The following is a 27,976-nucleotide window of genomic DNA, read 5'->3' on the forward strand; positions in this document are numbered from 1 at the left end:
CTTAGCATGGACAGCTGAAGTCACCCAATTGCACTGGATCTTATTCACACGTCCATTTGTTACTGTTGCATAACTTGATCATATGGAGAATAGACAAAAATCTTTATTTGATCATTAGGTTAGTGACATAACCCACTCTTGAAAACTTTACAGCTGTGTTCCTGCCCTAAAATAAATACCTACACACCTGTTTCAAGTCCACAGCCACGTCCTCCTCTGTGGGTTGATGGTGCACAAATATTATTTCTGCTTGGATAGCTATTTCAGACCTAATGCCACTATATAAAATAAGCATAATGTGCGATATCATCACTAAATTACTACTGCAGAACATTTGCTTTTTTTTTTTTAAATCAATCAAATAATAAATCTAAAACAGTGATTAGTTGCAGGCAGCCCTTTTTAGGTTGTCACTGTACTAAAGTGAGAGTCAAATATGTACGGTAATTTAAAAATGACTGACAACCTGTAGGCTACCCTCTAATAAAACCAGAATGTGTCTGTTTTTCAGTGTCACTCAGCCTTGTGTGTTACATGAGTCACAGCACAATGATGAGACAGTGCGACGGTCAAAAATGCATCACCTGATCATCTTCACAGCCCCTCTACCCCGGTTACCCATCATCCTCTTCACTCCCATTAGGTGAAAGCTGAGTGTGTCCTCATCAAATTGCAGGTTTTCATCCACCTACCACTCCTATACGAGCCTCTTCATTCGCACTTATTTCCATAGAAACTCACATTCATGCCGCAAACCACAGTCGCCTGACATTGGAAACAATAAACCATTACTCTTATTCTGCAGGTTCTCGAGTATTGTCATGTCACAGACCCCAAAAAGCCCATTTGAAACCATTTGATGAGTTATAGTCCCAGGAAATATCTCACTTTGGTAAATGCTGATATTGGATTGTAGAACCACTCGGGCACCTTTAAGAGTGAAAACCTGACTAGGATCATTTCCATTGATTTCAGTTACAGTGCTTGTTGAGAATTTGCATGGTACGACTTTCAAAACATTACACAGTTGTTAACCCCTCACACCACTATAAAGACCCTCGTGCTGAGGACAGGAACTGGTCCCAGGTCTAAACTAAAGCAGGAACGTGATCATGCATTTGCTGCTTTCGTATCTCTCAAAACCACATGAAGGCTAAACCACTGCAAAATATTAAAAAACTGTCCAAGACCCATGTTGTTATCAATGTGCATGAAAAGTATAATTTCATTTTTACTTACATTTTTATCCTTTTGTCCATCCACTTTGTATTACGGTAATTAGGAAGACACATCGAGCAAATTAACACATCAAATTGCACACCGATCGCTTTGGATAAAACATCTTTCAAATTTTTTAAAATTGTATTTAACCTTTATTTACCCAGGCAAGCAATTAAGAACACATTCTTATTTACAAATGCAGCCTGAAATTTGAATGAAAAATTGAAATTATAGGCTAGTGAAATAACCCTGAATATTAAAATAAAGAAAATAAAGTAGCCTAGATAAAAACAACACCAGGCTACATTTCATATTAGACAACTCAAACAACAGCTACAAGATCTGCTCGATAACTCTCCCATGGTGTCTGAACATGAATTTCCATATACTTTCGTATAACAACAAAGTTTCCTCCGATGTCTTAGTTTTGCTTCATAAATCATCTTCAGAGGGGCCCAAACGGGCAAAAAAGCACTTTATCACATTCCCACTATGTCACCCACGTTTATTTTTGAAAACAATACAGCATCTTATGTTTTCTTCAGTGACCTGTTTTGCTCTTTAACCGTGTTGTTGTCACTGCTGCTGTCCTCAGCAATTCAGCATCACCATCAACCTGAAACTGAAGGTAACGTCCAGTTATCAGAGTCAAAGCTCAGAGATTGACTTCCACAGCTCAGTCAGATAACCCCTAGCTCATTTCATTATCACTGAGTGCAGAGGTCCTCTATATATTTCAATTCACATTCCAGACATTTCCTCCGCAGGAGTTGTTACACCATAAATGTGACTCACGTTTTCCCTCAATGTGATTTAATGCCTAAAATATATTTCAAAATAAGGTGATAGAGTGGTACAAGGTTATAACAACTGGTCAGATTGTGAATCTTTCATGACGAAACAAACAAACAGTTCAAATTAGGTATGTTTTGATTTATTTTTAAAGTATTTATGCCCATTAAATGAGGTCTGATGGTCATTTATGAACTGAATTTAATCTATTCTCCTGGATAAGATTATGACTGAGTGACATCCTGTATGCAGAGAAATGGTTTTGTTATGACAGTTCGACACTTGGTTAGAAAAGCGAATATAAATAATGAAAAGTGAACAAATTCAAATGTAAAACTGGACACCATCTTGTGAGAGGATCACAGCTGCGTCGTCCATCAACATATTGATATTCAACCCCCTGAATGCTCAGTACCATCATTACAACATCATTACAAGATTAAATACCCAATAATAGACAACAAACAGGGATTTTGTGAGAATAGATTTGTAGTAATTTTATTCATTATATGCATTGTATGTATGAAAGGTGTGTATAAAAGTGAGAACAGTGAATTTTAATGGCTGAATACTGTGCAGAAAGAAGCAATTGTGTAACTGGGTGGTTGTATAACTAGACGCCACAGGAAGGAAGGACCTCCCGTGGCGTCCAGGAGCACTTAGTCATTGTGAGTCTCTGGCTGAATGCGCTCCTCTGGTCTTTACAGCATCCTACTCTCCATGACGTGGGATGGTTTACACTCTCACATCTGTTCACAGCATCACAGACTGTGGAAATGTGCCAAGACAAGCAGCGAGCAACAAACTCAGCTGATTGAGATGGAATGAAATCAAGATGTAAAATCTCCAAGGTGTGGTGCAGTACAACAAAACAAGGGCACAAGTCAAGACTCTTGATCCACAACAGCAATTGTTTGCCTAATTATTAGAGTTAAGCATTTTAAACAAGTCAGCTAAAGTATCTCTGAGCCGTTTAAAGAAGTTGTCAGTCACAGATCAAGTACGCTCAGTCAACTGTTAGTCTGTTTAAAGCCTGCCTTTATCCTTTTTAAAGTTACCTGGTTAAGTCCTACAAATACTCAAGCTGCTGTCTGCCCGGCCAAAATGAGCAGTTTGTAGAGATTATGGGATGTTACACTGTTCACGTTTTGCAGCAGTGACAAAGGAATAAGCAGCAATTTTTGCCTATTTGACCATTTTAACTAGATTGATAATGTATGTCAAACCAAAGGTGCCATAATTAGTTAATGATTATTGTAATACTACATATATTATACTACATAATTTTGTAATATTTACAAAAAAAACAAACATTTATTCATCCAATCATCAAGGTTAAATGTTGAACTGACAATAACATTTAAAAAAGCTTGAGTAACAGAGTAACAGCGACACTGTGTCTGGAAATATGTGTTGATGTATTTTTCCGTCTTGTGAGCATCTGTGAGTGAAATTCATCTTCTTGTTTAGCTCAGTGGGTAGAGCAGGCGCCCCACATTGCAAACGCTATCGTCTTCTCCGCAGTAGCCCCAGTTCGATTCCACCCGCGGCCCTTTGCTGCTCTCTGTCTCCCCATTTCCTGTCTCTCCACCTGTCCTATCAATTAAAGATATAAAAGCCCCATAATAAGAATAATCTTAATATTATGGACAAAGCAGCATAAATCATGAAGTAAATGCTTACACAAATCAATTAATTTGGGCACATTAATCTCACTTTAGACTTATAAAGACGTCCTGATGCAAAAAAAGGAAAAATAAACCTTACCTTAAGGTAGTACGAGGTGTATCTCCCCAGTGGATTTAGTGGCATTGGCTCAGATTTGGAGGGAAACGTGCTGCCTTGCTGTATTGCAGACAACAGGGAGAGGGAGCTGTTCTTTCCCTGACATTTGTTTTTTTTGTTGTTGTGTTTTTGGCAATGACAGATTTATGGTATGATTGTGTCACACGGCTGATGCAAGATTGAGTTTCATTACAGTCTTCCCTTTATGTCACTGCCCTTGGATGTGTATTGATCATAGCTCCTATCCACATCAGATTTGAATTTAAAAATATATATTGAGTCAATGAAAACGTTGTTGCATCATGTGAAGAGAAATATCTGATCTGGCTCAAAAATATAGACAAAAGTTTGTTTGCAGCTTTTTTGTATGAAAAATTGTAATTATGCGGAGAAATACCTGAACATAATTTGACAGCTCTGAGTCTTGATTGATGCTTATAACTCATTCTATCAGATGAGGGGAGTCACTGACGATCCAGAGGACATCAGGTGATCACACCAACAACATGACATTGCTTTCTCCTCTTCCTGCTCTATTTCGAGTCTTTATTAACAAAACATTGCTCATTTCACATGGGCCAGTTTCCTCAGAGAGTCCAGATCAAGCTGCTTTCCCTGCATATATTGTAATTTTTTTTGTAAAAACCCCTGTTTGATGGGTTTTGGTCCCAGTGGAGAGTCTGTTATAAATCATGACAAGCTGATGTGTGCCCTCGTTTTGTCCTCTAAAACTGATATGAGAGTGATAAATAGAGACGAGGAGTATCAACCAGAGACAAACATTAAACTGAATGAGAGGGTGAATTCACTCTGACTCTCGTGATTCCCACTGGGAACTCTGTGAAGGCTCTGGGAATAAAAACCAAATTGGACATCTGTCTATTGCTATTTTTTTATTGTTAATTGGATCCTCAGAAATGTCGTATATAAGTATACACTACATATTTGACTTTGCATATGTCTTGAATTACTCGCTATAAATTGGCAGTGTGTGTAAATATGCTCGAGTTTCACACTACGAATCTTTACATTAGCAGAGATCTTCTGGGCAGCAGATGAGGCCAACCTTATGTGCTATAGTTTCTCTGTGTGTGAAAACACATTTTGTAACACTTTTTTTTAATAACCAAAATATTTGTGATAAAATTGGAAAATGAAGAAATTGTTTATTTGCAGAGGTAAATAGCCTAATAATAATACACTTGGGGAAATTTTTCATCAGAATAAAGAGCAGTATTAAAAATGATTAAAGTAATGAATAAGGCTAGTCATCATCACAAATTTCAATACAATGCATTATTAGCCTAAAGATGTATATAAAGTTACTGAAGTACAAAGTATTTCACTATCACAAATGTGTCACTTGTGTGCTGTTATATTAACTCACCTAAATAATCTGGTCATGTCTCTGCAATTTGTCAGCAATAGATTTTGAAAAGTAATGATTGAATTTACATAAAATCAACTGTATGCACTTTGATGCTAAGATGAAAGTAACCTTTGACTTTGGGATGATCACCTCCGCTGTTACACCAACATGGGCCAAACTTTAATGTGGCACTCTGTTTTCTTTGATGGAGCTAAAACTAATTGATCTATGTATGTGTATAATTGTGTGTTTGAATTACGTAATATTGTGCATACTTTTGTACTCTAAATGTTTTTTCCCCATTAATTAACAGGTCTGGACGAAGAGATTAGGTTGTTCAACATAATAATGTTCTGACCTATGGACTGAATGCTTCTGGCTGATTTTCTTTAACATATGATATCTTCTTTCTATGTAACATCTGAGGAAGGGCCAGTGGTAGGAGGGTCTGGCGAGCGAGACTAGGCCAGTGGTGCTCGAAACGTCTTGTAACTTTAATAAATTACTGCATTGAAGCTCCTTTGGTGTTGCAGACTTTTCTTTACCTTTATGTTATGTTTTTTTGGTCCAGCACCCACCCAACATTGGGCAACTAGGATGTGCGTGCTGTTTTTTACTTCTGTTTTTTACTAATAGCCTATCTTCTTTCTATCATGAATCTAACAATCAGGCCACACCCTTGGCTGGATTTAACCTCCTGAGGTTCCTCAGGGGCCAAAACTCATTCCTGGGGCCCCATATTGACTCCCACTTTACACAACAGTTAAATTATTTTCTTTTCACTATTTTTACACGCTGAACAATTGATTGTTCTTTTTTTATTTTTAAAGTATATTTTTGTGGGCTTTTTGCCTTTAATTGAAAGGATAGTTGGGAAATGGGGAGGCAGAGAGAGAGGGGGAATGACATGCAGCAAAGGGCCACCAAATTTGGGATTCGAACAGGGGCCAGCTGTAGCAAGGACTGCTTCTGCATATAGGACGCCTGCTCAATCCACTGAGCTGTACAGCGCCTGATGATTGATAAAGAAAATATGAAAATAGCTGCTGATTGCAGCATTACAGTGCTTCTGTGATGAAATAACTCTTGAAACTAGATTTCATCTCTACAAGACCAGGAACACAAGGTGAGAGACAGAGGACCAATGAGAGAGCCCCAGGTGGTGTGTTATTTAATGGAGTAATATTGGAGCTGTGGAGTTGTTGCCCAGTTGGTAATCCATCTTTGTTTTATTAATGTTTTATTTATTTGCAGTGCAAATCAATTTAGCTGTTTGATCAAATACTTTTTGTCTGCCATCATTTTATAGCAGGGGTCTTCAATGTTTTTCAGGCAAAGGACCCCCAAACTAATGGAGACATGGAGCAGGGACCCTTCCCCACTGTATAAAATTGTGTTTTATATTAAACTGCGCCTAGTGTGCCATAAACATACCTTGTTAATGTGCATTTAATAGTAAGCTATTCAAATAATACACAGGATCTATTAATTTTTTATTTTTCTAAACATGTAGCTAGTACAATGAGCCATTCATAAACAGACCTGTAAACTGATACCAAATATCAACAATGTCTGTCGACTGCATGATACTGTAAGCACACAAGCTATTCAAATTGACATTTTTATTTTATTAAAAATTATATAATTGGGGCGCCGTGTGGAGCAGTGGATTGAGCAGGCGCCCCAGATGTAGAGGCCCCCCTCGGGGCAGAGCCGGCCTAGGGCATAAGCAAACGAAGCACCTGCTTAGGGCCCTGCGACCACTGGGGCCCCAAAGAGCAATTCACTTTTATCTATACTGCGTAACTTCTGTTGATCCCTAGAGAGACCCTGCGTAATTACGAAAACCCTTATTTGTTGTTGTTGCACTTTAAATTGTTGTTGCACATTGCTGTTGCAGTTTATTTAAAACGAAAAATTAAAAAAAAAAAAACAGATGACGTGTTTACAGCAAATGCATTGCTATTGGTTTATTTTGCTATTTTTAGTAAATGGTAAATGGTAAATGGTCTGTATTTATATAGCGCTTTTACTATACCTGTAACGATACCCAAAGCGCTTTACAGTACATCACATTCACCCATTCACACACACATTCACACACTGTATGCCTAGATGACATTCAGTATCACGCTTTGAATAGTAAATGTAAATCAACCCCAGGCTGCACTTTTAGCTGAATTTGTATATTTCATATTAAAAACCATATATGGGTAAAAACATACCAGGCAGGCTAGGATGATGATTCATAATGACAGATTAGAAAAATGAAACAAGCTTGTAGTGGATGCGTAAATTATCAATAATCAGTATTATTGGCAGTAATAGAGGGCCCTAAAAGAAAATTTTGCTTAGGGCCCCATGGAGGCTTGGGCCAGCCCTACCTAGGGGTCACGGACCCCCTGTTGAAGACCTCTGTTTTACAGCATTTTTACAGCTCATGTTTTGCTTTATAAGAGCCGTCTGACTGATGGGAAGGTTTATTGAACAAACTGCGGAATAAAAAAGGACCTCTGGGTTTAAAACACTTACAGTACTATCTGCCCCTGGGATAGTTAAAACCAGTAGGCTAATAAATGGATCGTCTGGTTGGGTGTAATGTTCCTTTAAAGGCCGCTGCCCCCCTGCAGCGTCGTCATTGCGCAGAAACAGTTTGAACCAAAAAGCGGAGTGACCTTCCTCCGCTCTCAGTCTGAGAGGGGCAGCACTGAAGCAATAAGCCGGTCACAGCTCCTACAGTCCCCCCGCTCTAGCCTTTAGAAAATGAACAACAACTTAGTCGGAGATGAAGTCGGGTAAGATCAATTTCAACGAAAGCCTTTCTGCTGCGGACGCGTCAAAGTGTTGAAAGGGAAAGCTGTGTAACTCACAGTTGGTCAAGCTGTCATTTGACAGCTAACGCTAGCTGCTAGCAGGCTAACCGCTAGCAGCTCCGAAGAAAGACAAAGGCATAAAAAAGTGAAAGTAATCATTGAAGTACCTCCGGTGTTGTCGCTGTTGTTGTTTGCTATCTGCAGGGGAAAGGTGCCGCGTTTGTCTGAAGCGCTGCCACTCAGTGGGAAACGTGTGAAAGTGTTAGTTTACTTATTATCTGTAGTCTTGTTTTCAGTTAGCATCGGAGCTAGCTGAGCTAACGTTTGCCAGCGAAGCGAAAGTCTCCTCTTCTCCACTTCTCCTCCGCGGTGCGAGGACATTTAGCGGGCACTGCCGTAAGGATGGAGCATCCTCGTCTGCTGCTGTCCCAGCCGCTGCATTTTGTCATTTTTATAGTAAAACACAAGTGGTGATATTATATTATTCGAAGCGTGAATTAACTCGCTAGCTAAAGTGAGTAGAGAGCGGAGTGTCATTAAAACTTCCAGCGGCGAGACGAGTTCACCGGTGCGTGTGCAGGGAGGGAAGCCGGCCAGCTGCGCTCCTCTCCCGGGCTCCGACTGGAGAGCAGTCGGTGGCTTTCGGTGGTGGAAAGCTGGTGGTTGTGGTGGTGGTGTGTGTTGGTGTATGTGTGTGTGTGTGTGTGCGCTGCAGCTTCTTGGAGTAAGCTCAGTGTTGTGTTAGCTTGCTAAACGCCATGGCTCTGTCTGTCCCGGAGTAACTTACGTGGCAGGAGGTTCATAAAAAGACCTTTATAGTCGAGGCCATTGCAGTCAGCGTTGTGCAGGACTAAAAGTGACATCCACGACCAGGAGGACTGGACGTAAAAAACAAAAACAAAAAACGAGTCGCATGAAACAGACAGGGGGCATTTAAACTGTGAGGTTGTGTTGTGTGTGTGAGTCTCTCCCCATGCTGCTGCAGCAGTCAGTGAGGCTGGTGGTGGCGCGTTGCCTCATGTTGTGTAATATCTGTGTACTTGGATGTTTAGTCAGCTGGAGACTTGTTATGGTTCTGTAAATTGCAATCAGCTCCACCAAGACTGGTGTGTTTTAAGTCTTTTCAAGGCCTCTGGCCAGGCAAAAAATAAAATCTGTGCTGTTTATCATGCGTTTTGAATTAGTGTTGTATTGATGCTCTTCTCTGACTTATTGTGATGATCAATAACTGACCTTTTTTTTTTTTTCTCTCACTCCTAACAGGAAACTTTTTGTGGGTGGATTGGACTGGAGTACCACACAAGGTAAGTCACGGCTTTTAATCTGTGAAAGCGCAGACATTTCATGTGCTAAGTATTTTTTTTTTTTTAATTAACAGAAATCTGCCAGGATGAAGCTGTTGTAGCTGCATGGATTACTTTTTTTCCTTTTTGTCAGACTGGAGGATCTGGCTGGTTGCTTGTTTGGAAACTAAGTCGGATAGACCCACAGATTGTGATAGGGAGCATTTATCTATGGAATAAAGTGTCAATCTGGACGATTTTGTTTAAAAAAAAGCATAGTTTAATTTGCTTCTGCCTTGACATCAGTACTGGATGGTATTTTAGCCTGAGTTGTGTTGTTTTTAGGGTGTGTGACCAGGTCTGCGGCTATAATTAACATTTAATAACGGCTCTGGTGGTCAAGCAGATAATATTTTAATACATGGTATTCAAGGTGCATGGTTGATTTTGTATAACAGTGATACCATGTGGACTACCATGATTACAGCCGCTAATGTAACGTCCATCCCCATCCCCAATTAACTGTCCATCCCCTTGCAAAAGATAACATTTAACTCATTAACTTCAGTGGACAATATAGCACCACTTCATGTTTACTGATGCTCCGTGACTGCAGACACTTTTAGTAAAGTCTACACTATGCAACAACATACATGGGGTCTGTGTATACACTCTCCTCTCATTCAGCGCTGCGTCGAGTTGGTGTGGTTTGTCCAAAAACGCTTTACTGGCTCATGCTCGGTTGACCATTGTGTAACGTTGCACAAGGGCTTGTCTGTGTTAGCAGCCCTGTTAACATTAAGATCTGAACCACAGCGCTACGTAACTCTGAGCTTGTTTCCTCAGTGGTGCCCCGGGTGCTTTTCAGCAATGAGAAAAACAATTACAATAACTCTCGCCAAAGTGACTCCTCATTTGTTCAAACTTGCACGCCTTGCTTCTGTGGGGCGTGTGCTGGCATTGCAGTAGTTACTTGTATGTGTGTTGCTATGGAAGATGACAGTGGGTCAGTATTTTGTTTGCTCTTCAGGAATGTCAATATGTGATTTGAATGTGGGTTTATGTTTGTGTTCTTGCATTAAAAAACATTGGCACAGACCCCAATATTCTGGCATAAAATACAACCAAGGTCATTGAATGACTTTTAGTATTCCTCGTATACTTAAATGAAGCAGTGCTGGTGTTTTGTTTTCTCTCCACACCTGTTTTGGTCTTAACAGTTTTACTGCAGGTTAAAGCACTGAGGATATTTTCATAGTACAATTTATCACGATGAAAGCATGATGTCTAAAAAAATCACGACTCGATTTCTTTGTGTTGAAGAGGCTAATTTAATTGCACATTTGCAGTATTATTATATGACTCTGTGCTTATTCCTATGCAGCTCCATGTTATGTAATTTCTGTCTTTTTCTCAGAAACACTTAGAAACTACTTCTCACAGTATGGGGAAGTAGTAGATTGTGTCATCATGAAGGACAAAACTACAAATCAGTCGCGGGGCTTCGGCTTTGTCAAATTCAAAGACCCCAATTGTGTACGGACTGTTCTGGAGACAAAGCCGCATAATCTTGATGGAAGAAATGTGAGTATTTTAAATCAATCAGTCAAATCAGCCCGAGTAATCTTCCTGTGCTTTGTGTGGGCAAAGTGAAAAGCTAACTGTATTTCATCATCCGCAGTAGTTAGAAGTTATTCAAGGAGAAATACCATTTTTTTGGTTTGGGTTGTACCTGCCTGCAGCCAATAGTGCATACTGTAGGATGTATCTGTACATTGACTAACATTTGTTTGCCTAACAAGACTTACCTGTTCAAAGACAAATCGGCTAAATTGGCAGTTGAAGATGGGTTTCCCTGAAATGACTGATGGGATGCAAGCAGTTGTTTGATCTAGTTTTCCTTCTGCGTTTATTGTGCCGTTTTGCCAGCTCCCGTATGAGTTAAATTTTGGCTCGTTTGCTCCATCGACAGAGAAGGGAATGACATTTTATTGGCCACAAACCCAAAAGAATGTATGTCAGGACTTATGTTGACCTGAATTTATTGAAATGGAAGCGGTTAAAATGACCATTTGAAGGTTATTTGGGGCAAATATTTTCTCTCTGTCTCTCTCTCTCTGCTGTCAGATTGACCCGAAGCCATGCACTCCTAGAGGAATGCAACCTGAAAAGTCTCGAACCAAGGAGGGCTGGGTAAGAGGAATCTGATTTCTTCTGGGAAGGTTAGCTTAGGTGTTTTCTGATGGAATAAGGCTGCCAGTCTCTCTGTCCTCTCCTCCTCTTTTAGGTTGCACTCTTGGTATCTGTTCATGGGCAAACGAGGAGACCTTGAGCTTCATTTATAAAATCACTCTGACGTTTTGACCTAAATCAAATTTTTTGTTTGTTTTCTTCAACGAGTGTGATTTTTCTTTTAAAGATCACATTTCACAGGCTTCATACCTTTGAGAATCCTAGAAATTAGTTTGGGGCTTTGAAAAATCGCAGAAGCATTAAAGAATCTATGGCTTGTATCGACCTCTATTTGTGACCAAGGGACTGCAGCAATATCAGCAGATCTCTGGTACAGCTTACACTGGCCTGCCTGGGATTGACACATAATAAGGTCACAATTTCCCAGATGTTAGAAAAATGACTCATGAGGATGTCATAGGCCTGTATGGCCACTCTAAATATTGGAATTACAATAACATCTCCCATTTCCGTCGCTGAATTCAACACAGTTATCTTGTTTTTTAAGTGTACAACCAGTTCTGGCCTTGGTAGATTTGTAAGCTACTAGAGTACAGAAAATAGCTTTCAGCAGGGAATTTTTTTTTTACCAGGCAGAAAAAATGTCTGCACCAGCTTGGGTAATTTGTGGGTCGATCAACAATACTATCAAGCCCCTGCAGATCTGTTATAGTCGTTTTGTCCCATTGGGCAGCCAAGATTTTACTTATTGTGCCTTTGCTGTCAATAAAACATTTTTATAAGTCGGATATTTGGCTGTACGCTCAGGCTCTGTATGTTAGAAGATTTTATAAATGAGGCCCCTCTTTGTGCTACTGGAACTCATTTCACTGAGTTTAAGTCGTGTAGTTGGTACTGAATGTTTCACTAACAAAAGCAGAAGATGTAATTGGTAAAAAAATCATTGTTGTCGTAAGCACCCTCTAGCCCTTTATAGCATGAGTGCAGTGCACAGCAGTGTTGAAATGCTTCGTGGTTGAGAGTAAGTGGAGGAAGCTGTGTTCTCTGATCTGTGGAGACCAGTGTTTGCATTGACATGACATGTTAAGAATTATACCCGAGGGCAAGAGGAGAACCTAATTTCTTCTGCACTGTCTGAATAGATGATGGCTAACTGGCCCCTTCCCAGAGTGATTCTTTAACAGACATTGAAATCCATACACTCCCTGTTTTCTTTCAGAAGGGCAGCAAAGCCGATAGCAATAAATCAAAGAAGATATTTGTAGGTGGAATCCCCCATAACTGCGGCGAGCCTGAACTCAGGGACTATTTCAATAGATTCGGAGTGGTGAGTATTGCCAAGCACATAATGCAAGTCAGCTTATATCGTCATTAAGACTGCTTGAATGGATGTGACATTGAACAGGGTCAATACTACAGTGTAAAAATTTAGAGGGATGGGATAGGACAATTAATTATTTGTCCAAATTGTGGCAGAATATTTAATTGGAATAAGAAGGGACCCTGTCTGGTTTTTCTAAATGGAGCCACTGTTTCCCTTTGTCCCATTCAAGGTCACAGAGGTGGTAATGATCTATGATGCGGAGAAGCAGAGGCCCCGAGGTAAAAGCTGATCCCGTTTTTTCTCTCCCCTCTCCATACCTTACCATCTTAAATCTCATGACAAACTATTCTGGCCCAAAGAGAAAAAAAAAATCCCTTTCATCCCCAGATGTTCAATTCAATTAAAACAACGTGATACTTCACATGAATTCTCTGCATGGTGACGACACATGGTGAAACAAAAAAAAAAAAAGCACTAAAAGCATGTGAAGTGAAAGCCATACAAAGTCATTACAGCGTGCATTAAATGGAAACTATACTGTGATACATCCAGAAAATAAAACCAGCGCTCAAATTCTTCAACAAGCATGATGGCAGTACCTCCAGTTTATGTGAAGGTTATACATTTTGTTCAGTGGTACATGTAATTTCCTCACATAAAACAGTAGTAGATGACATCTTTGTAATGTCCTTCATGACCTTGTGAGGCTGTTCCAGTTTCACAGACACAGATACTACAGTTTTTAATTGACACGGCCATCATCAAACACTTGACATTTTTCTAATTATATTGTTTTGTCTGCTGATTATTCCCGTAAGGCTAAATATATTACTGTATTGCTACATGAATGTTTAGTTGCACAGCTGATGTGCCCTAAGATATACGATGAAACCACTAAGGAACATTGTGAAGAATTCAGATATTATTGAAGGATTTATTAAGAATTAGTAGCTGTAGCTGCACTGCCTTCTCAGTAACGACATTATTCACATTAAAAACTCTTAGAACGACACAACATGGCGGGTCTTTCAAACACTACAGTTAAAAAGACAGGGGTTTGCCAATTTTCCCAAACCCAAACTGACATACCGGTAATGACATAGCCTTCCTGTGTTTGACTAACAGTCTGTGTCCAGTCTAGTTTTATCATGATTGCCCAAGTAATTCAAATTAAATTAAATTTTTGTTCCATGATCAATCACTCCAAACGTTTTAAGTTATGTAAACCATTAAAGTTAAAAAGAAGAAAAGCGCGTTTCAAAATTTGTCGTATTGTATGTTAGTCAAAACTAGAAAATATTCACTGAAACGTTTTAAATGGAAGAATTTAATGTAGTTAATTGCAAAGTTGTTAAAAATGTGCCCTTGGATGCAAAAGGACACCTTACCTGACCAAGAAAAGGAAAGGCTGCAGGAAAGTAGGTGCTCCAAAAAGTATAGCACTTCATCATAACATGAAACTGGCACATTGAGAACAGTTGAACCATCTTTGTGGCCATTTGTCCTTCATGCAGTCAGGTTTAATCCCATTCACTGAAGGTATGAAAATGAAGTAGTGTTATCACAGGAACAAGGGAGTAATACAAAAAAAAACAAACCTTTAATGTGTCATTTTTTGACACCACAGAAATATTTCATTGTGATTCCCGACAATAGTAATGTCAGACTTTTATATCTCAGAGGAGTTTGTCTGGTCATAAACGTATCATCAGTACATGGCATGTGCCGACACTTTAAGCACGGATGGCCTCACCGGGAATCAGTCCCGTGCCACCGGCAGTGTTGGTGTCAGACTCTGCCTACTGAGCAACAGTCATAGCTGTCTCATCTGCATTTGTCCTACATAGCAACGATGCAGAGGCCACTGACCCACAACATGTATTTCTGCTCTTCCTCCAAAACCCCATTCATTCTCTGTTGGGAGAAACCCAGAATGGTTTGTCATTGGAATTTAACATGATGTATTGCACCAGTAACAATCATTACATAATCTTTAATAGTGTAAATACTTTCTTTTACTAAAACCATTAGACTTTCAACATTGGAATAAGTTTTCTTTACCTTGATTTAGACTTAACTGATACATTTATCTTAAACGGCGTAGTATGTGTTTTCCCATATGTAGAAAGTTAAGTATTTTTGTAAGTAAGCCCTTTCTATTTTTCTTTCTTCTGTCCCCCTTCTCCTTGTGAATGGTTTGAATGTGATTAACGGTGTCTCTTAAGATTTGTCTTTTCTCCTTTAGGTTACTGTGCATTGACTGGTAGCACAGAGGTACAGGCCAAATATAAAAGCACCCAAATTTTTCCACTTCCACGATAAAATGGGGTGTACACAAAGTTGCATCAAACTCTCAACAGTTTTCCTACCATGTTTTTGTTTTCTTAATCTGCATATTCATATAAGGTAGAAAATGGACATTTGAGTTTAATCACATCCTCTAAATTTAAGATTTTTAGTGATTAGATGATATGGCTACCATAATATTATAATTACCACACCAAAATCTAAAAGGAATAGATATATATTTAAAAAAAATGCTACTCCTTTAGATCAAATAACAAGAGTGAAGTAGTGTAATTAAATAATTTTAATTAGCAACTGACAGTAATTTTCATAAAAGTCAACAAATAGTGAAAAATGCATATTAAATTTTCCATTGTCAGGATTGTCTGACCAACAGTCCACAACCAAAGTTACTTAAAGGCAAAGTCAAAACATTTTTCTACCGATTGACCTTTCAACCCCAAAGAGGCGTTGCAGCTCTCAGAATGATAATATCAAAGTATTTTTCAGCTCTATGACTGGTAGTCTGAATGATTGTCACATCTCAGTCAATTCTTAGGTTGTTTAATGCTATATAGAACAAATCAGTTTAATCAATCGCGAATATCTGATTTTAGTAAGGCCTAGAATCTCAATTTAAGTGATACCAAGAAGTCATGTCGATGTGAACAAGATGTGTCAAACTCTCAAACTCTGTCAAATGTGTCAGCTTGGTTTCAAATTTAGATTAAAGACAGGTCAATGACATGTTATAAATAGCAATAGATCACGTGGCTTGGGAAATGCTTGGCATGTTACTAGAGGTCTCTAAAATCTCAAATGTCTCGGAGGACGTTCGGTTGGATTCAGGTTAAGTCCCCAAGTAGAGATGTGAACACAACCCAGTTCTGCCACCGCGGAAAGTTAATCAAGTTGAAAGTAGATCACTGCAGCGCGCGCAGTGGCCTGCTAACACCCTGAAAAGTTCTGTAACATAAAGACAAAGTAGTTTACTGAGCAGCTGCTGCAGCGCAATGTTGGTCCAAAAAGTCCCTTGACTTTGTACTTAGCGTTCTTGTTGATGAACGTTGTGTATCCCCTGTGAAAACGTTTGAGCAAAATCAGCATCTTGTCACTTTGGGAAACCAGTTATGGCCTATATCTTTGTGTTATTGTTGTGAGCAGTATTTTAATTGTCCATTTTAGGCTTATCCTGGCTGACTCAAAAGTAAAATATTGAAATTGGGAAAGCTTGGAGAAAGCTTTAGGCATTCTACAGTTTGTGTTTCTCCATATTTTTGTGATGCATTAACAATGGCTGCTGCGAGTGTGTGCTCCACAGCAATATACCAAGGGACAGATCAAGGTGGGGTTTGGATGAAACAGCATGAAGTAACACAATGTAGTATTGGTTCAATTGGCGTTTATCATCATTGTCAGTGGGTCAAAGAGCGACTTAATTGACGTTTTTTATGTGGCATTTCACATCAATTCAAATACTTCACCTCTCATCCATCATGTGTAGAAGTTGATAAGTCCTGTATTGTTATCTTCACAAAATATTTCTCTGCACAGTAAGAGAAAGGTTTCCTTCAATCCCCCAGGCTTTAGTCTTGGATTTGTGTTGTTCTGCAAGTCTGCAACATCATCCGAACCCCAGGAGCCTCTTGCTCAGTCTTGACGGATCCTCACTCTGCTGAAGCCCAATACTGTTCTTCATCTTGTGTTGTCACAACCCCCCTGCTACCTTGATTCACTCTTGGTCGTTGGCTAGGTTTTGGATTTATTACTTTCGAGGCCGAACAATCAGTGGACCAGGCTGTCAACATGCATTTTCACGACATCATGGGCAAAAAAGTGTGTAGTTGTAGTTTTATTTTACCCTTAAGATCAAACGGAGGCTTGGGCGATGAAGAAATTTTTATGATGCTGTTCTAATAAACATGACTAATTTTCCAGTCAGTTTCCATTAGTGACTGCAGCATCATACAGCACAAATTTTTGACCTTAAACATCTTCAAACAATTAAGGCTGCTGATTTATTGAACTCATCATATCTTGCTTACACTATTGCTTTCATAGTTTCCACTCGTACTTTCCAAATACTGTTACATTTGAGTTTCAATTGTCGCCCAAGGCTTTGTTGAAACTGACCACTCCTTTAGGATGTCTTAAGTGCATCCAATTCTTCTCAAAACATTAAGTTAATACTATTTTTTTCATTTGCCAATAAAATGAAAAATAATAAAGCAACAATGGATAAAGTTAAGGCTTTTTTCCTTCTAAAATCCACAAACTACAAATCACCTAAAGGAATGGTCTATTCTGTTCTGTTTCTTTTGTTTTCTGATATTTTGTTGGCAGGTCACTTAAATGTCAACATATTTTTTTTTCTTTTTTGAAAAGTTAAAGAAAAAGCTCAGCTCAGTGACCTCAGATGAAGAATCTCCACACTGTGTCTGCCAGTTTTCTCAAAAACAAATCAAAAATCTTTCTAAAATGCTGGTTAGGATGAGACATGCGAAAACACAGTTATATTTGCATGTTACTTCTTAGTGTTTGCTTTTACTCAGTAGGTGCACCAGATGGATGGGGTTTACTGCTCAAAGACAATTCAGATAGTGTCAGGTAAGCTGTCCATCTGGGGAAAAAACAATAAAGTCACTATGGTGTAGTATTTAAGCGCACCTCCTAATCCTCTGGCATCGCCTCTGTTGTTCTACTGTGTGTGGCAAACACCACCCACCTGGCACCTCAGCTGAATAAAACCAACCAAAAAACATATTGTACATACCATGTATATTAAAAGGATTGGTCCAACACTTGGGTTTAAAAGGCACTTAAAGCTCTCACTCATTAGCAACCCCCTTCCTTTTCCCCAATAGAGACATTTTGTAATTAGCAGCTTTTAAACTACTCTACAGAGATAGCAGGCGAGAGACTGTCTCCTTTCTGCCCTCCATCCAGACATTAATGATTTGTGGGCATAAGAAAATTATCAAAGTCAAATACAGTGTAGTTATATCCACTCAGTCGCTTCACATCGTCGCAGGTATCTCGTTTCTGTCCTGCTGATCTTTTCGCCGCTGCACTTCAGAAGTAATTTGAAATTTTTGAAGGTCAGTCTACAGTATTTGACACTATGAAGACCCCTTTTTATATTTTGGCATTTATGTGAGGGTTTTTGCTGCTATATTATTGACCGTGTTAGAGCAGAATCCAGACTTGGTGAGAAGTGCTAATTGCTGTGTTGTTTCTTGACGTTATTTTCTTGGCATCTTTTGCTCTAATATTTGGGAGTTGACAGGAGGCGAGAGTGGTCTGTGGTCGCCCACCTGGGACCCTTGTTTTTAATTTATTCAAAGGAAACTATCAATGAATGTGCATCGTTTTCTGCGGGCAAGTCATTTTCTTCCCCAGGAACGAGCAACATAAGAAGACGAAGAGTAGTATTACAAGACATTTTTGTTGGAATGCCACTGGTTATTTCAGCAAAGATCTCAATCCCCGTTCCTTGGTAAATGATTCAGCTCAACATGTGTACTCTCCAGCGGTAGGCGCCCCCCTTGACTTTGCCCTGGTTTCCAACAAGAATCACGGCTCAACTTAATCCATTGTTCTTGACTTGACATTACCTTACGCTGGGACTTGAGGGAGGCTGGGAGATATGAGTTACAAAATTAGAAATTGGAGCACATCAAACTGTGGAAGAAATCCCACTTCTGCTGTTGGGTACTGTACAGAAGTCATGGTATCCATCACTCGTAGCTGTGATGCCCACGGGAGAAAGTGCTCAGGTAGCTGCCGGCGGCGGCGAGGACACTGCCGGAAACATGTGCATGTAATTAGGTCGACAGAGAAGGAAGAGGGGAGGCTGGGGAAGGTGGCAACACCTTAAAGCGGGGAGGAATCTGTGATTCGTTTTCCTCCTGCAAGGTGACCCCAATAACTCAACCTCTCAGTCTATTTCTGGTTGGCTCCCCCTTAGTCTCAGCCTGTTTCTATGCTCTGGTTAGCTGCTGGTAGCCTTGCCTAGTTACAGACAGTTCCACAAGAAAGTTTTGTTATTGCGGCAAAAAAATTATATTTGACTCGGCGCTTTGAACTATTACAGTAATGGATGATATCCTATATTAAACACGCGTAGATAAAGTAAAAGGATAGAGGGGTGATTGATGGTTGAGTCGTTAGCGCACATCTTGTGTTGGCATAGTCCGAAGTGGTGATCTGCGGTTCGAATGCTGACCAAGACAGTTGTTACCACATGTCATTCCTCCAGTCTATCACCCTGCTTTCCTGTCTCTCTTTACTGTCCTAACCCAAAATAAAGCATGAATGATTTTAGGTTTTGAGTAGAAATAAATCAACAAGGCAGTTATTCCTAAAAAAAAAAATCCTTGAGTGACCAATGAAACATTTTAGGGTTTGATTTTTAAAGACGTGTCCTCCAGCAGTGATTTGACCTCATATTGGTGTCTAAGCTTATCAGTCACTTGAGCTCAATTGAAACATTTTTTTTTTTCACTATTGACACAGTATGAAGATTCGGTTTTAGATTGATTGAAGAGATTGTTCATTTGTACTTTCTGCATGTTTACTTTATATTCTGTTAGAACTGAGATACAAATTTCTCTCTACATCCACCCTCCCCTCCCCCCCCAAAAACTTATTCCAAATAAAATAAAAGTGAGATTTTTTATAAGCATTAGCCGGAGAAAGGTAAGTCATGACCTTCCATTAGATGTCTTATATATATATATATATATTTATATATAGGGCAGTTCATTTAAGGAAAAGAAATCTATGTTTCTCAGGTACATGTTAAGAGAAAAAAATAAAATTGACCATTACATACGTGTACTGTCTTTGTAGTATGATTTTGGACACTCTAAAAATCCCGCTTGATAATTAGTACCTGAGACACATAGCTGTACAGCTCTCCTGGCTACACAGTAATATTAACTAACATAGCTGCCCCACATTATTTGAATGAACCTAAAGTGAACAATTCCAACCTGGCCCAAAAATGCTGAAATAAAATATCAGTGGTAGGACAGGTATTTCTAGGTGAGGGACGTGGAGATCTTATGCTGGTGTTGCCAAATGTGCCCTCCTTGTCCTTTGTCCAGGTGGAAGTAAAGAAGGCCGAACCTCGTGACAGCAAAGCTCCTGGCCAGCTTGGCCCTGGCCAGTGGGCGCCCAGGGGCATCTTGAGTGCAGCTAATGGTTGGACAGCACAGCCTGCCCAGGGCTGGCAACAGCCTTACGGGCCACAGGGTGAGTGGGAACGAGTCCCAGAGCACAGCGTGCGAGGCTCGCTACTCAGATGAAGACCTAGTAGTAACTGTAACAATGTGTTTAACCCTCTTCTGCTGCAACATTAACGTTGTGCATGGTGGTCTCGGCTTGCACCGTTTGTTTGGATGTTAAACTGTGTTATGTGAACATTTTATATTTCAGGCATCAGTTCTGCCCTCAGTCTAATTTTTTTTTCTCTTTCCTTCTGAAGGAGTGTGGGTGTCGACTACTGGCCAACCCATAGGTGGGTGTTAAACTTCCACTTGACCACATACAGAAAATATCCTGTCTTTCCAGCTTAGTCAATTGGTTGTTTTTTTTTTCTATGTTGCACAACTGAGAATTGATCAAACTACTGATAGATGTGTGTGTGGTTGCCATGTGATCATGTGCTTATCTTGAGACGTCACAGAAAGAGCCTGCACTCTGTGTGGCCAATAGACTGATGACAGTTAGCAGCACGTGTTATCACTGATTCATAATGGCTGAGGCTGCTGATAATTTGCTGCTTGAGACAGATGGCAGCCTTGAATGTATTCCGGCCTCCCTCTGCTATTGGTCAGGCTCGGTTTCATATCACCACCTCCGGGTCAACCTGCAGCACTCGCTGCAGTGTCGGCCCTGTGCTTGCTCATAGGATGCTTCAGTTTCATTCAGCCTCAGATGGCATCCTGCTAATTCAGTTCTTTTGTTCCATTTATTTATCAACTTCATGTCTTATTTAGCCGCTCACTAAGACCACGATGAACTGTAACTGACTGCATCTGTGCTGGCTCTTGATGTTTTATTTCCTGTGTACTTGTACTTGATAATTCATGTGAAACACAGACTGATATTGATTTAAAAACATTTATGATATAGATCTATTCTCTATTGGAGCAGGCGGGTATGGACCTCCATTGTCTGCAGGCCGTGGAACACCCACACAACCTCCATCACCTTTCAACGCATTCCTGGTCACGACCCCGGCGGGCGGCTTCGCTGCACCTCAGGGCTACCCTCAACAGGGCTACAGCACAGCACCTCAGTTTGGTCAGTAATACACAACACACTCTGGTGCTGATTTAACATGACAAAGTTCTTGAGATGCTATAGCTGCATATATGAGAGTGAAATTGTGACTCAAAGTTTGTGAAACCTGATATTGATTTTGACTGAAAACATTACAGTCGTTATTGCCCTATCTCCTTGTGGCAGCTTTAATTTATTCATACTAACACGGGCGTATGAAATTTGTTAATTGAATCTATGTCAGGTTTTCCAGGCAGCTTTGCCGTTGCTCTGGTCAGGGAGGAACCGACATCTTATCAGAGACAGAGGGACTCACAGATACTCTGCATTTCTTAAAAGGCTACAATTAAGTCTTTGGGAGGGTTATTACTGTACCTTCCCACAACTAAACCTCCTTAGTTAATGTTTTGTAAATAATGTACAAAAACTTTGTAAAAGAGTTGCCCAAAACTGTCCATTACAAGTGTGTTGGCAGAGTGTTCACATCATAGTGTCGTGTTTATATGTAGTATTTTTCTTGGTATTCTTACAGTTTAGTTTATGATCAGCCGGATGTTATTACACTCTAATTACAGCCAAATATTTTGACTTCAGTATTTGACTTTGTATTTAACTTGGGAACCACAACACTGGGTACATAATGTACAATCTTTTGATCTGTCGCATGGTATTGGGCCTTAGTCAGAGGTCATAAAATAATCTTACTCATATCCGACAGGTTACAGTTTCGGCACACCCCAAGCAGACCAGTATGCTCCACAGGTTCCACCTCCGCCCACCACTCCAGGAACCGCACCTCTGGGCTTTGCCCCCGCCACCACACCAACTCAGGACTTGAGCAAAGCCCCCACTGGGCAACCTGACTTCCCTTATAGCCAGTATGGTAAGAAAAGCATTGTGCATAAAGCAGTTTGCTGCCCTTTTCTCTCTCCCATTTAATTTTATTCACCTCCGTGGCCCGAACATCTCCCTAGATATTTTACGGGTACAACTACAGCTCTTTGAAGTTCATATTTCCAATCCTGAAACAAGCAGGAGCTTGCTCTTGGTTCCATTTAGCTTGAACAGCTACACATGCATACATGCTTTTTGCATACATGAGCCCCCCCTGCCCCCCTCCCGGCTCTGCCGTGAAGATGCTGCTGAAGTTTCACCATATCCAGGAGTCTTCAGCAGTCATTTCTGTCAAGTTTTTCCAGCTGGGCTGTGGATTGGTAAAAAGATTGGTACAGTAGGTCTTGATAGGTTTTAATTAGATCATCCTGCCTTGCAATGTTTTTTTTTGTTTTGCATTTTTTATTTTATTGGACTGACTGTTCTGAGATTTGACTTGATTCAAATAATCCTACCTGTTAATTACCTCCTACATCTCCTCCTCCTCCTCTTCCTCCCTGTTGATGACTTTGCTGGCTTCTTTTCCTGGTCTTGGCACGATCACCACAGGAGCACCAGCATGACAATAACGTGCCCATAAAACCTTATTTCTGGAATTAGGCATGTCCAACCTGCCAAGTTACCTATCAAAAAAAAAAAAATCAACATGTCTATCATGTTTATCACACTGGAGCTTTGCATGCTGGTCTGCAAAATGTGAACGTTTCCCCCCCCCGGCCTGCAGATGATAGAGTCTCCTTTTAACCAATGTGTCTGCAGGAAATACTTTCTGGTGGGTCTTTGTGGTCTGAACTGGACTGGTAGTCTAATCTAATATTACCTTTGGACTGTGTTAGACCAGGGTAATTATTTCTCCTCAGTCTCGACTGAACTGGTCTTAACTTTGCCAAATTTTAGTCAGCATGTAGGGTTTTTAAAAATGAGACGGTTAATCAAGCCACTCCAGTGTAAATATGGAAAATGATGAATAAAACAGTTAGAGGTGCAGCTTTTCCAGTGACGTACTGGATGCTCATGCAGGATTAAGCGCCTGAGATCATGCTGAGAGCACGACTGGTGGCTGGAGGTTTTCAGCTCTGAACCAAAACAGAGACAGAGATACTGTTGAAACTCACGAGCATCCAGGGAAAAGGGACGAGCTTCTTCTTCATTCAACATTCACTCATTCAGTAACATAAATACACAGTCAGATATGAAGCAGGTATTCATTCAGAGGCTACATTCAGTTTTTTGGCTGGCTGTTTTTTTTTTTTTTTTTTGTCTGACTTGGCTTACAGCTGCTTCACACTGCTGGATCTCCGTCTGAAGCAGTTAAATGACCGCTGTAAATCATGACAGGTTCCCATCTTGTTCAGTGTTTCCTGCTTGTGCTTATCTTCCATCCAGCTTTCTGCATTTAGTGTGAGCTGCCTGTCCAGGCGTCGAGTCCTGTAGTAAAAGCCAGTGATGACAAGATGGAGTCACTACGTTTTTGTGAAATGGGCAGAAAATCAGAAATGCTGATGATGCTGGTGTTGTGGAGACAAATTACTTACCATGAACATTTATTCATGGCAATAGCAGGCGCTGGACATGACAATTTCACCTTTTTAAGATTTGCAAATGTTGAAGGTTAGGCAAATTAAGTGAGTTTGGTTTGGGTTAAGGCGTATGTAGAGTTAGGCAGCTACATTTTTGGTTGTGCTTAGAGGAAGGACCAAACCAGTGGTTTTGCATGTTAATTATTAAATTTTATGCCAACCATTTTCTGGCACATCACATTTTATATACTTAAGTATTTGACATTTTATATACGGTGTATATACAGTATATATTTTTTTTTAATTATTCCCATTTTCCAAGTGGGAACTCAGTTCACTTTTATCAGTATGCAGTGAAACATGAAAATGAAGGCAATTTTGTCAAAGCTGCTTCTTGGTGAATCTGAGAATGCTGCATTTGAAAATTTTGAAATTATAGAAACGACGAATAGGAAAATACATTTGTTAATGCAGGAAGCTTCGTTCCCCCTCGAGTTATGTCCACGTTTTTTTTTTTATGTATTAGATTTGAGCTCACTAATGGAGGATTTTTTGACAACTTTTGGATGTTGAAATACCCAATAAAGGATCTTGGTACCTGTTTTGATGTCACGCGACTTGGAGAACTTGAGCAAGTTGAAATGAGTGGAAACCAGTGGCACAGTGGAAGATAAGAGAAGGATCTTGTGACTTGTTGTATGCCATAGGAACATTTCAGCATTTTGTTTTATGTCCTACAACATGCAGAACCGCTGGTGTGGTTGCTCTAGGTCCGATTTGTAGTTGCCCTCTTCTCATCATATTCTCTTGGTGGGAAAACGAGTTTCTCACCTGTTATTTGCATCTTAGCATATAATGCGCATTTCACAAAATTTCCTGAGACCAGGCTGGCATGATGAAGAAGTCAGGCGTGCTAGCAGATAGCTCACACACTCACACTCCATTTTGTCTTGACTTCCAGATGAAGACGAGCAGTGCTGCCTCACCAGGCGTAGCGCAGACCCAGTAAAATGCGCATAAATGTAAAGCTCTTGATAGCTCAGTAAGGGGGAATCTATGTAAAGTAGTCGGCCAGCAGTATCTGGGTTCAGTCAACCTGGTCTCCTCATCTCCCTGATAGGCTTGGGTAACTACCCTCAGGACCCCTCTGCCTACGGACCAACGCGTCCTTCTCACAGTTATGGTCAGGATGAACAGGGAGGATATAGTGCAGGTAGGTGCCAGCATCGTCTTCTCCAACCACAAAAGTAGCATTTGTTCAGTACTGTAGTTGTTTATAGAGCTGCAACCTCGTTCTGCGTCTTTTCTTTTGCTCTGTGTGTAGTATTTTGCATGTACATTTTGCATGTACATACAAATTACTGTGTGTTCTTGCATAGTAAAAGGGCAGCCACTGATGAAGCCTTTGCTGGGAGTGGATTTGGAAGAAATTTACATAGAAATTCAGCATTTGGAGCTCTTGACATGTCGTTGTCTCCTCCCTCAGCGGCTGTAGCTTTACTATACCAAGACTGACCATGTCCTCTTTTCTTTTTTTTTTTAAATTCCCTCTCTTTGTCTGCATTGCTTTGCTGATTATAAAAGGATGATCTAATTGTCAGAATATTTGTTCATGGTTCAGTTGCCTCTATGCATCAGCAGTCCATTCACCCGTTGTTTTTCCCCCATGTACTGTCTCTGCATTGTAGCTATAGGGGGGAGAAAGGAAAGAAGATGTAAAGAAGGACACGGTGTCAGTACATTTCCAATTTCTCTGATTCCTCTGTCTGATGGTCCTGTTGGGACCACTTCCTGTTCCACAGAGTTTCCTATTTGTCTTTCATTCTTGGAGCACACTAGAAGAGATATTCTCCCCTTTTTTCTGTCCTTTTCTCTCTCTTGTCTTTCCATTCCAGTTATTTATACCTTCTCTCTGCTCCAGTATTCATTGGTTTTCATTCTTAAGAGTCTAGTACTAACTGGATATTACCAGGGCAAGGAAATAACCACTCATCAGCAAGAGACATTTGGCTAGAAACATTTGGCTGCATCTGTTTTTTCTATTCTACCAGCTATTTGGTAGCTGACAAATCAGTCTTATTTACACCTAGAAGTCCATTTGACTTGGATAGTGGCTGCTTAATAATTTTCAAACTCACTCGCCATTGTCCCAGACACATTAGTTTCCTTCCCTGGGTCCCTTGCCTGTTTGTAAGGAGATGGTGCCATCCAGTGTCTAAATAGAAGAGCAGAGAATCTAGACATTGTTTTCTAAAATCAAATCAATGTGGACTACTTTTTAAATTGAAACAAAATTGGCATTTTTGTTGTTGTACTTATACAGTACAGTGCTATTATAAAACACAGAAGGCTCATTAATTAATTAAAGTGTTTCAACTGCGAGTAAAAATCCACCACAAAGCCCCTCGTCACCGGGTCACTTTGTTGTTAAGTGTTATTACCTTTACTCAAATTCAAGGTAAGTAAAAATTAATCACACTGTGAAGCAGTTTGACAATTCAACAAAAGCCTTGAAGTGTCTTTGCATGCACAGAAGGAAAAAACTAAAGAAAACGCAACCAGGCTAATTAAAATTAAAAAAAGAAAGATAATGTGAGGCATTTTTGCATGTGGCTGCAGCTAACAATTATCTTGATTACCAATGAATCATTATTTTAGATGGATTGATTAGATATACAAAAAGTAAATAAAGTAATGAAAAATGCTCATGGAAAGTTCTCAGAGCACAAGAGGAAGTTTTCAAATTGCAATTTCTGGTCCACAGCACAATTATTATACTCAATTTACAAGGACATAAATAGAGAAAAGCAGTAAAACGTCACAGTTGAGATGCTCCAACCGGCAGATGGTTGTTGTTTGTGTTTGATAACAGTTTGAAACAAATTAGCAATTCTTATTATATAACCAATTTATGTTTTTATCAATTGAAGAATTGATTGTGTAAGTAATTATTTTGGCCATAGTATTATACAAGTGCAGGGACAGAATTGTAAAAAAAAATTAAATAAGATGGCATTGTAATATTAACGACAACAACACAGTTATAAGTTATCAGAAAATGAAAACATTTCACATAAATATAACAATTAGAATATATATACAAGTGTACCAGTAAATGTATCAGTGAGAGGGTGAGTGGTGGATTTTTTCTCAATATCAAGGTTGTGAGAATTGTATAAGACATTTTATTTCGTACTTTATAAAGGAGCAAGGTTTGTCCCTAAACTCTGTCAGGACACATGGACATTAACTTCCTCCTCTTTCCTCTGTTTGTTGTGTGTCGTCCACCTCAGGGTACGGCCAGGACCTGACAGCCTTCGGCCACAGTTTCGCAGACCCCAGCCAGCCGACGGCTTCGTACGGGGCACCGACAGCACAGCCCACCGCCGCCCCCCAGCCCGCCGCCACTGCGTTCGGCAGGGGGCAGAACCACAACGTACAGGGCTTCCACCCGTATCGACGCTGACCGCCAACCTCTGGCCATGGCCGCTGTGTAAAGTCGAAAAACTAAAAAAACTCAAAAAAAAGAAGAAGTCAGGGAAATGTTTGTTTTCGCTAAAAAGCAAAACTGGAGTTCTGGATCATTCGATGGAAATGTTGAATGCACAGAGTTTGTGAAACAGAACCTTTGTGAAAGCAGGGATTCCAGTAAATTCAAAAAGGGTGTGTTGAAACCCAGGTTTTTTTGTTTTGTTTTTTGTTTTTTTTGTTTTTTTGCCTAACTTAAGGAACATTCAGCAGAAAGAAGCTTTTATCCCCCACCTCCTACCCCATGTTTTATAGTAGAACTAAACTACTTTGCAATAATTTTGATTGTCTGGTCAAACACTAGCACAGAGACTATATGTAAAGAGACTTGCATATAAATATGTATATTTATGGTGGACACAAATGAAAACAGGGTCTCAAGTTTCCTCAGCTTTAAATTCTAGGGAAAAAATGTTTTTATTTTTCATTTGGTGAATTTTGTTTACTTTCTGAGCCTTTAAAGTTTGTTTAAAATGGAGATTGTGAATATATATATTATACACAAACTGTGCAATTTTTTAAAAAGAGAATTTTGTACTATAAATGTACACTTTGCTTGTTTTTTTATTTAAAGATGTAGACTTCCCTCAGGTGGCTGTTTTGGGTGCATTTTTTGCACTTATGCAAAAAGAAAAAAAGGACAAATTATTACAAAAATAAATGTTTTAACGATACAATGC

General features: G+C 39.8%; 1 protein-coding gene across 10 annotated transcripts; it reads left to right on the top strand.

The window, feature by feature from the left end:
* The first annotated feature begins 7,856 nt into the window (after positions 1-7,856).
* On the top strand, positions 7,857-27,973 carry dazap1 (DAZ associated protein 1). 10 transcript variants are annotated; one of them, XM_085774719.1, is made up of 14 exons: positions 7,857-7,962; positions 9,244-9,284; positions 10,681-10,847; positions 11,391-11,456; positions 12,676-12,783; positions 13,010-13,058; positions 16,820-16,902; positions 20,175-20,322; positions 20,555-20,587; positions 21,205-21,375; positions 22,073-22,237; positions 24,889-24,981; positions 25,457-25,504; positions 27,062-27,973. In XM_085774719.1, the coding sequence occupies exons 1-14, from the start codon at positions 7,931-7,933 to the stop codon at positions 27,232-27,234; spliced, it is 1,377 nt and encodes a 458-aa protein (XP_085630845.1). In that variant the 5' UTR covers positions 7,857-7,930; the 3' UTR covers positions 27,235-27,973. The 10 variants fall into 10 exon arrangements, with proteins under 10 accessions (XP_085630845.1, XP_085630848.1, XP_085630847.1 ...); XM_085774722.1 differs by having other exon boundaries at positions 21,226-21,375; XM_085774721.1 differs by having other exon boundaries at positions 12,679-12,783.
* The last annotated feature ends 3 nt before the right edge of the window (positions 27,974-27,976 follow it).

The sequence above is a fragment of the Trachurus japonicus genome, chromosome 4 (genome assembly GCF_045865225.1).
Source record: "Trachurus japonicus isolate A0001 chromosome 4, Traja_1.0".
Taxonomy (NCBI): Eukaryota; Metazoa; Chordata; class Actinopteri; order Carangiformes; family Carangidae; genus Trachurus; species Trachurus japonicus.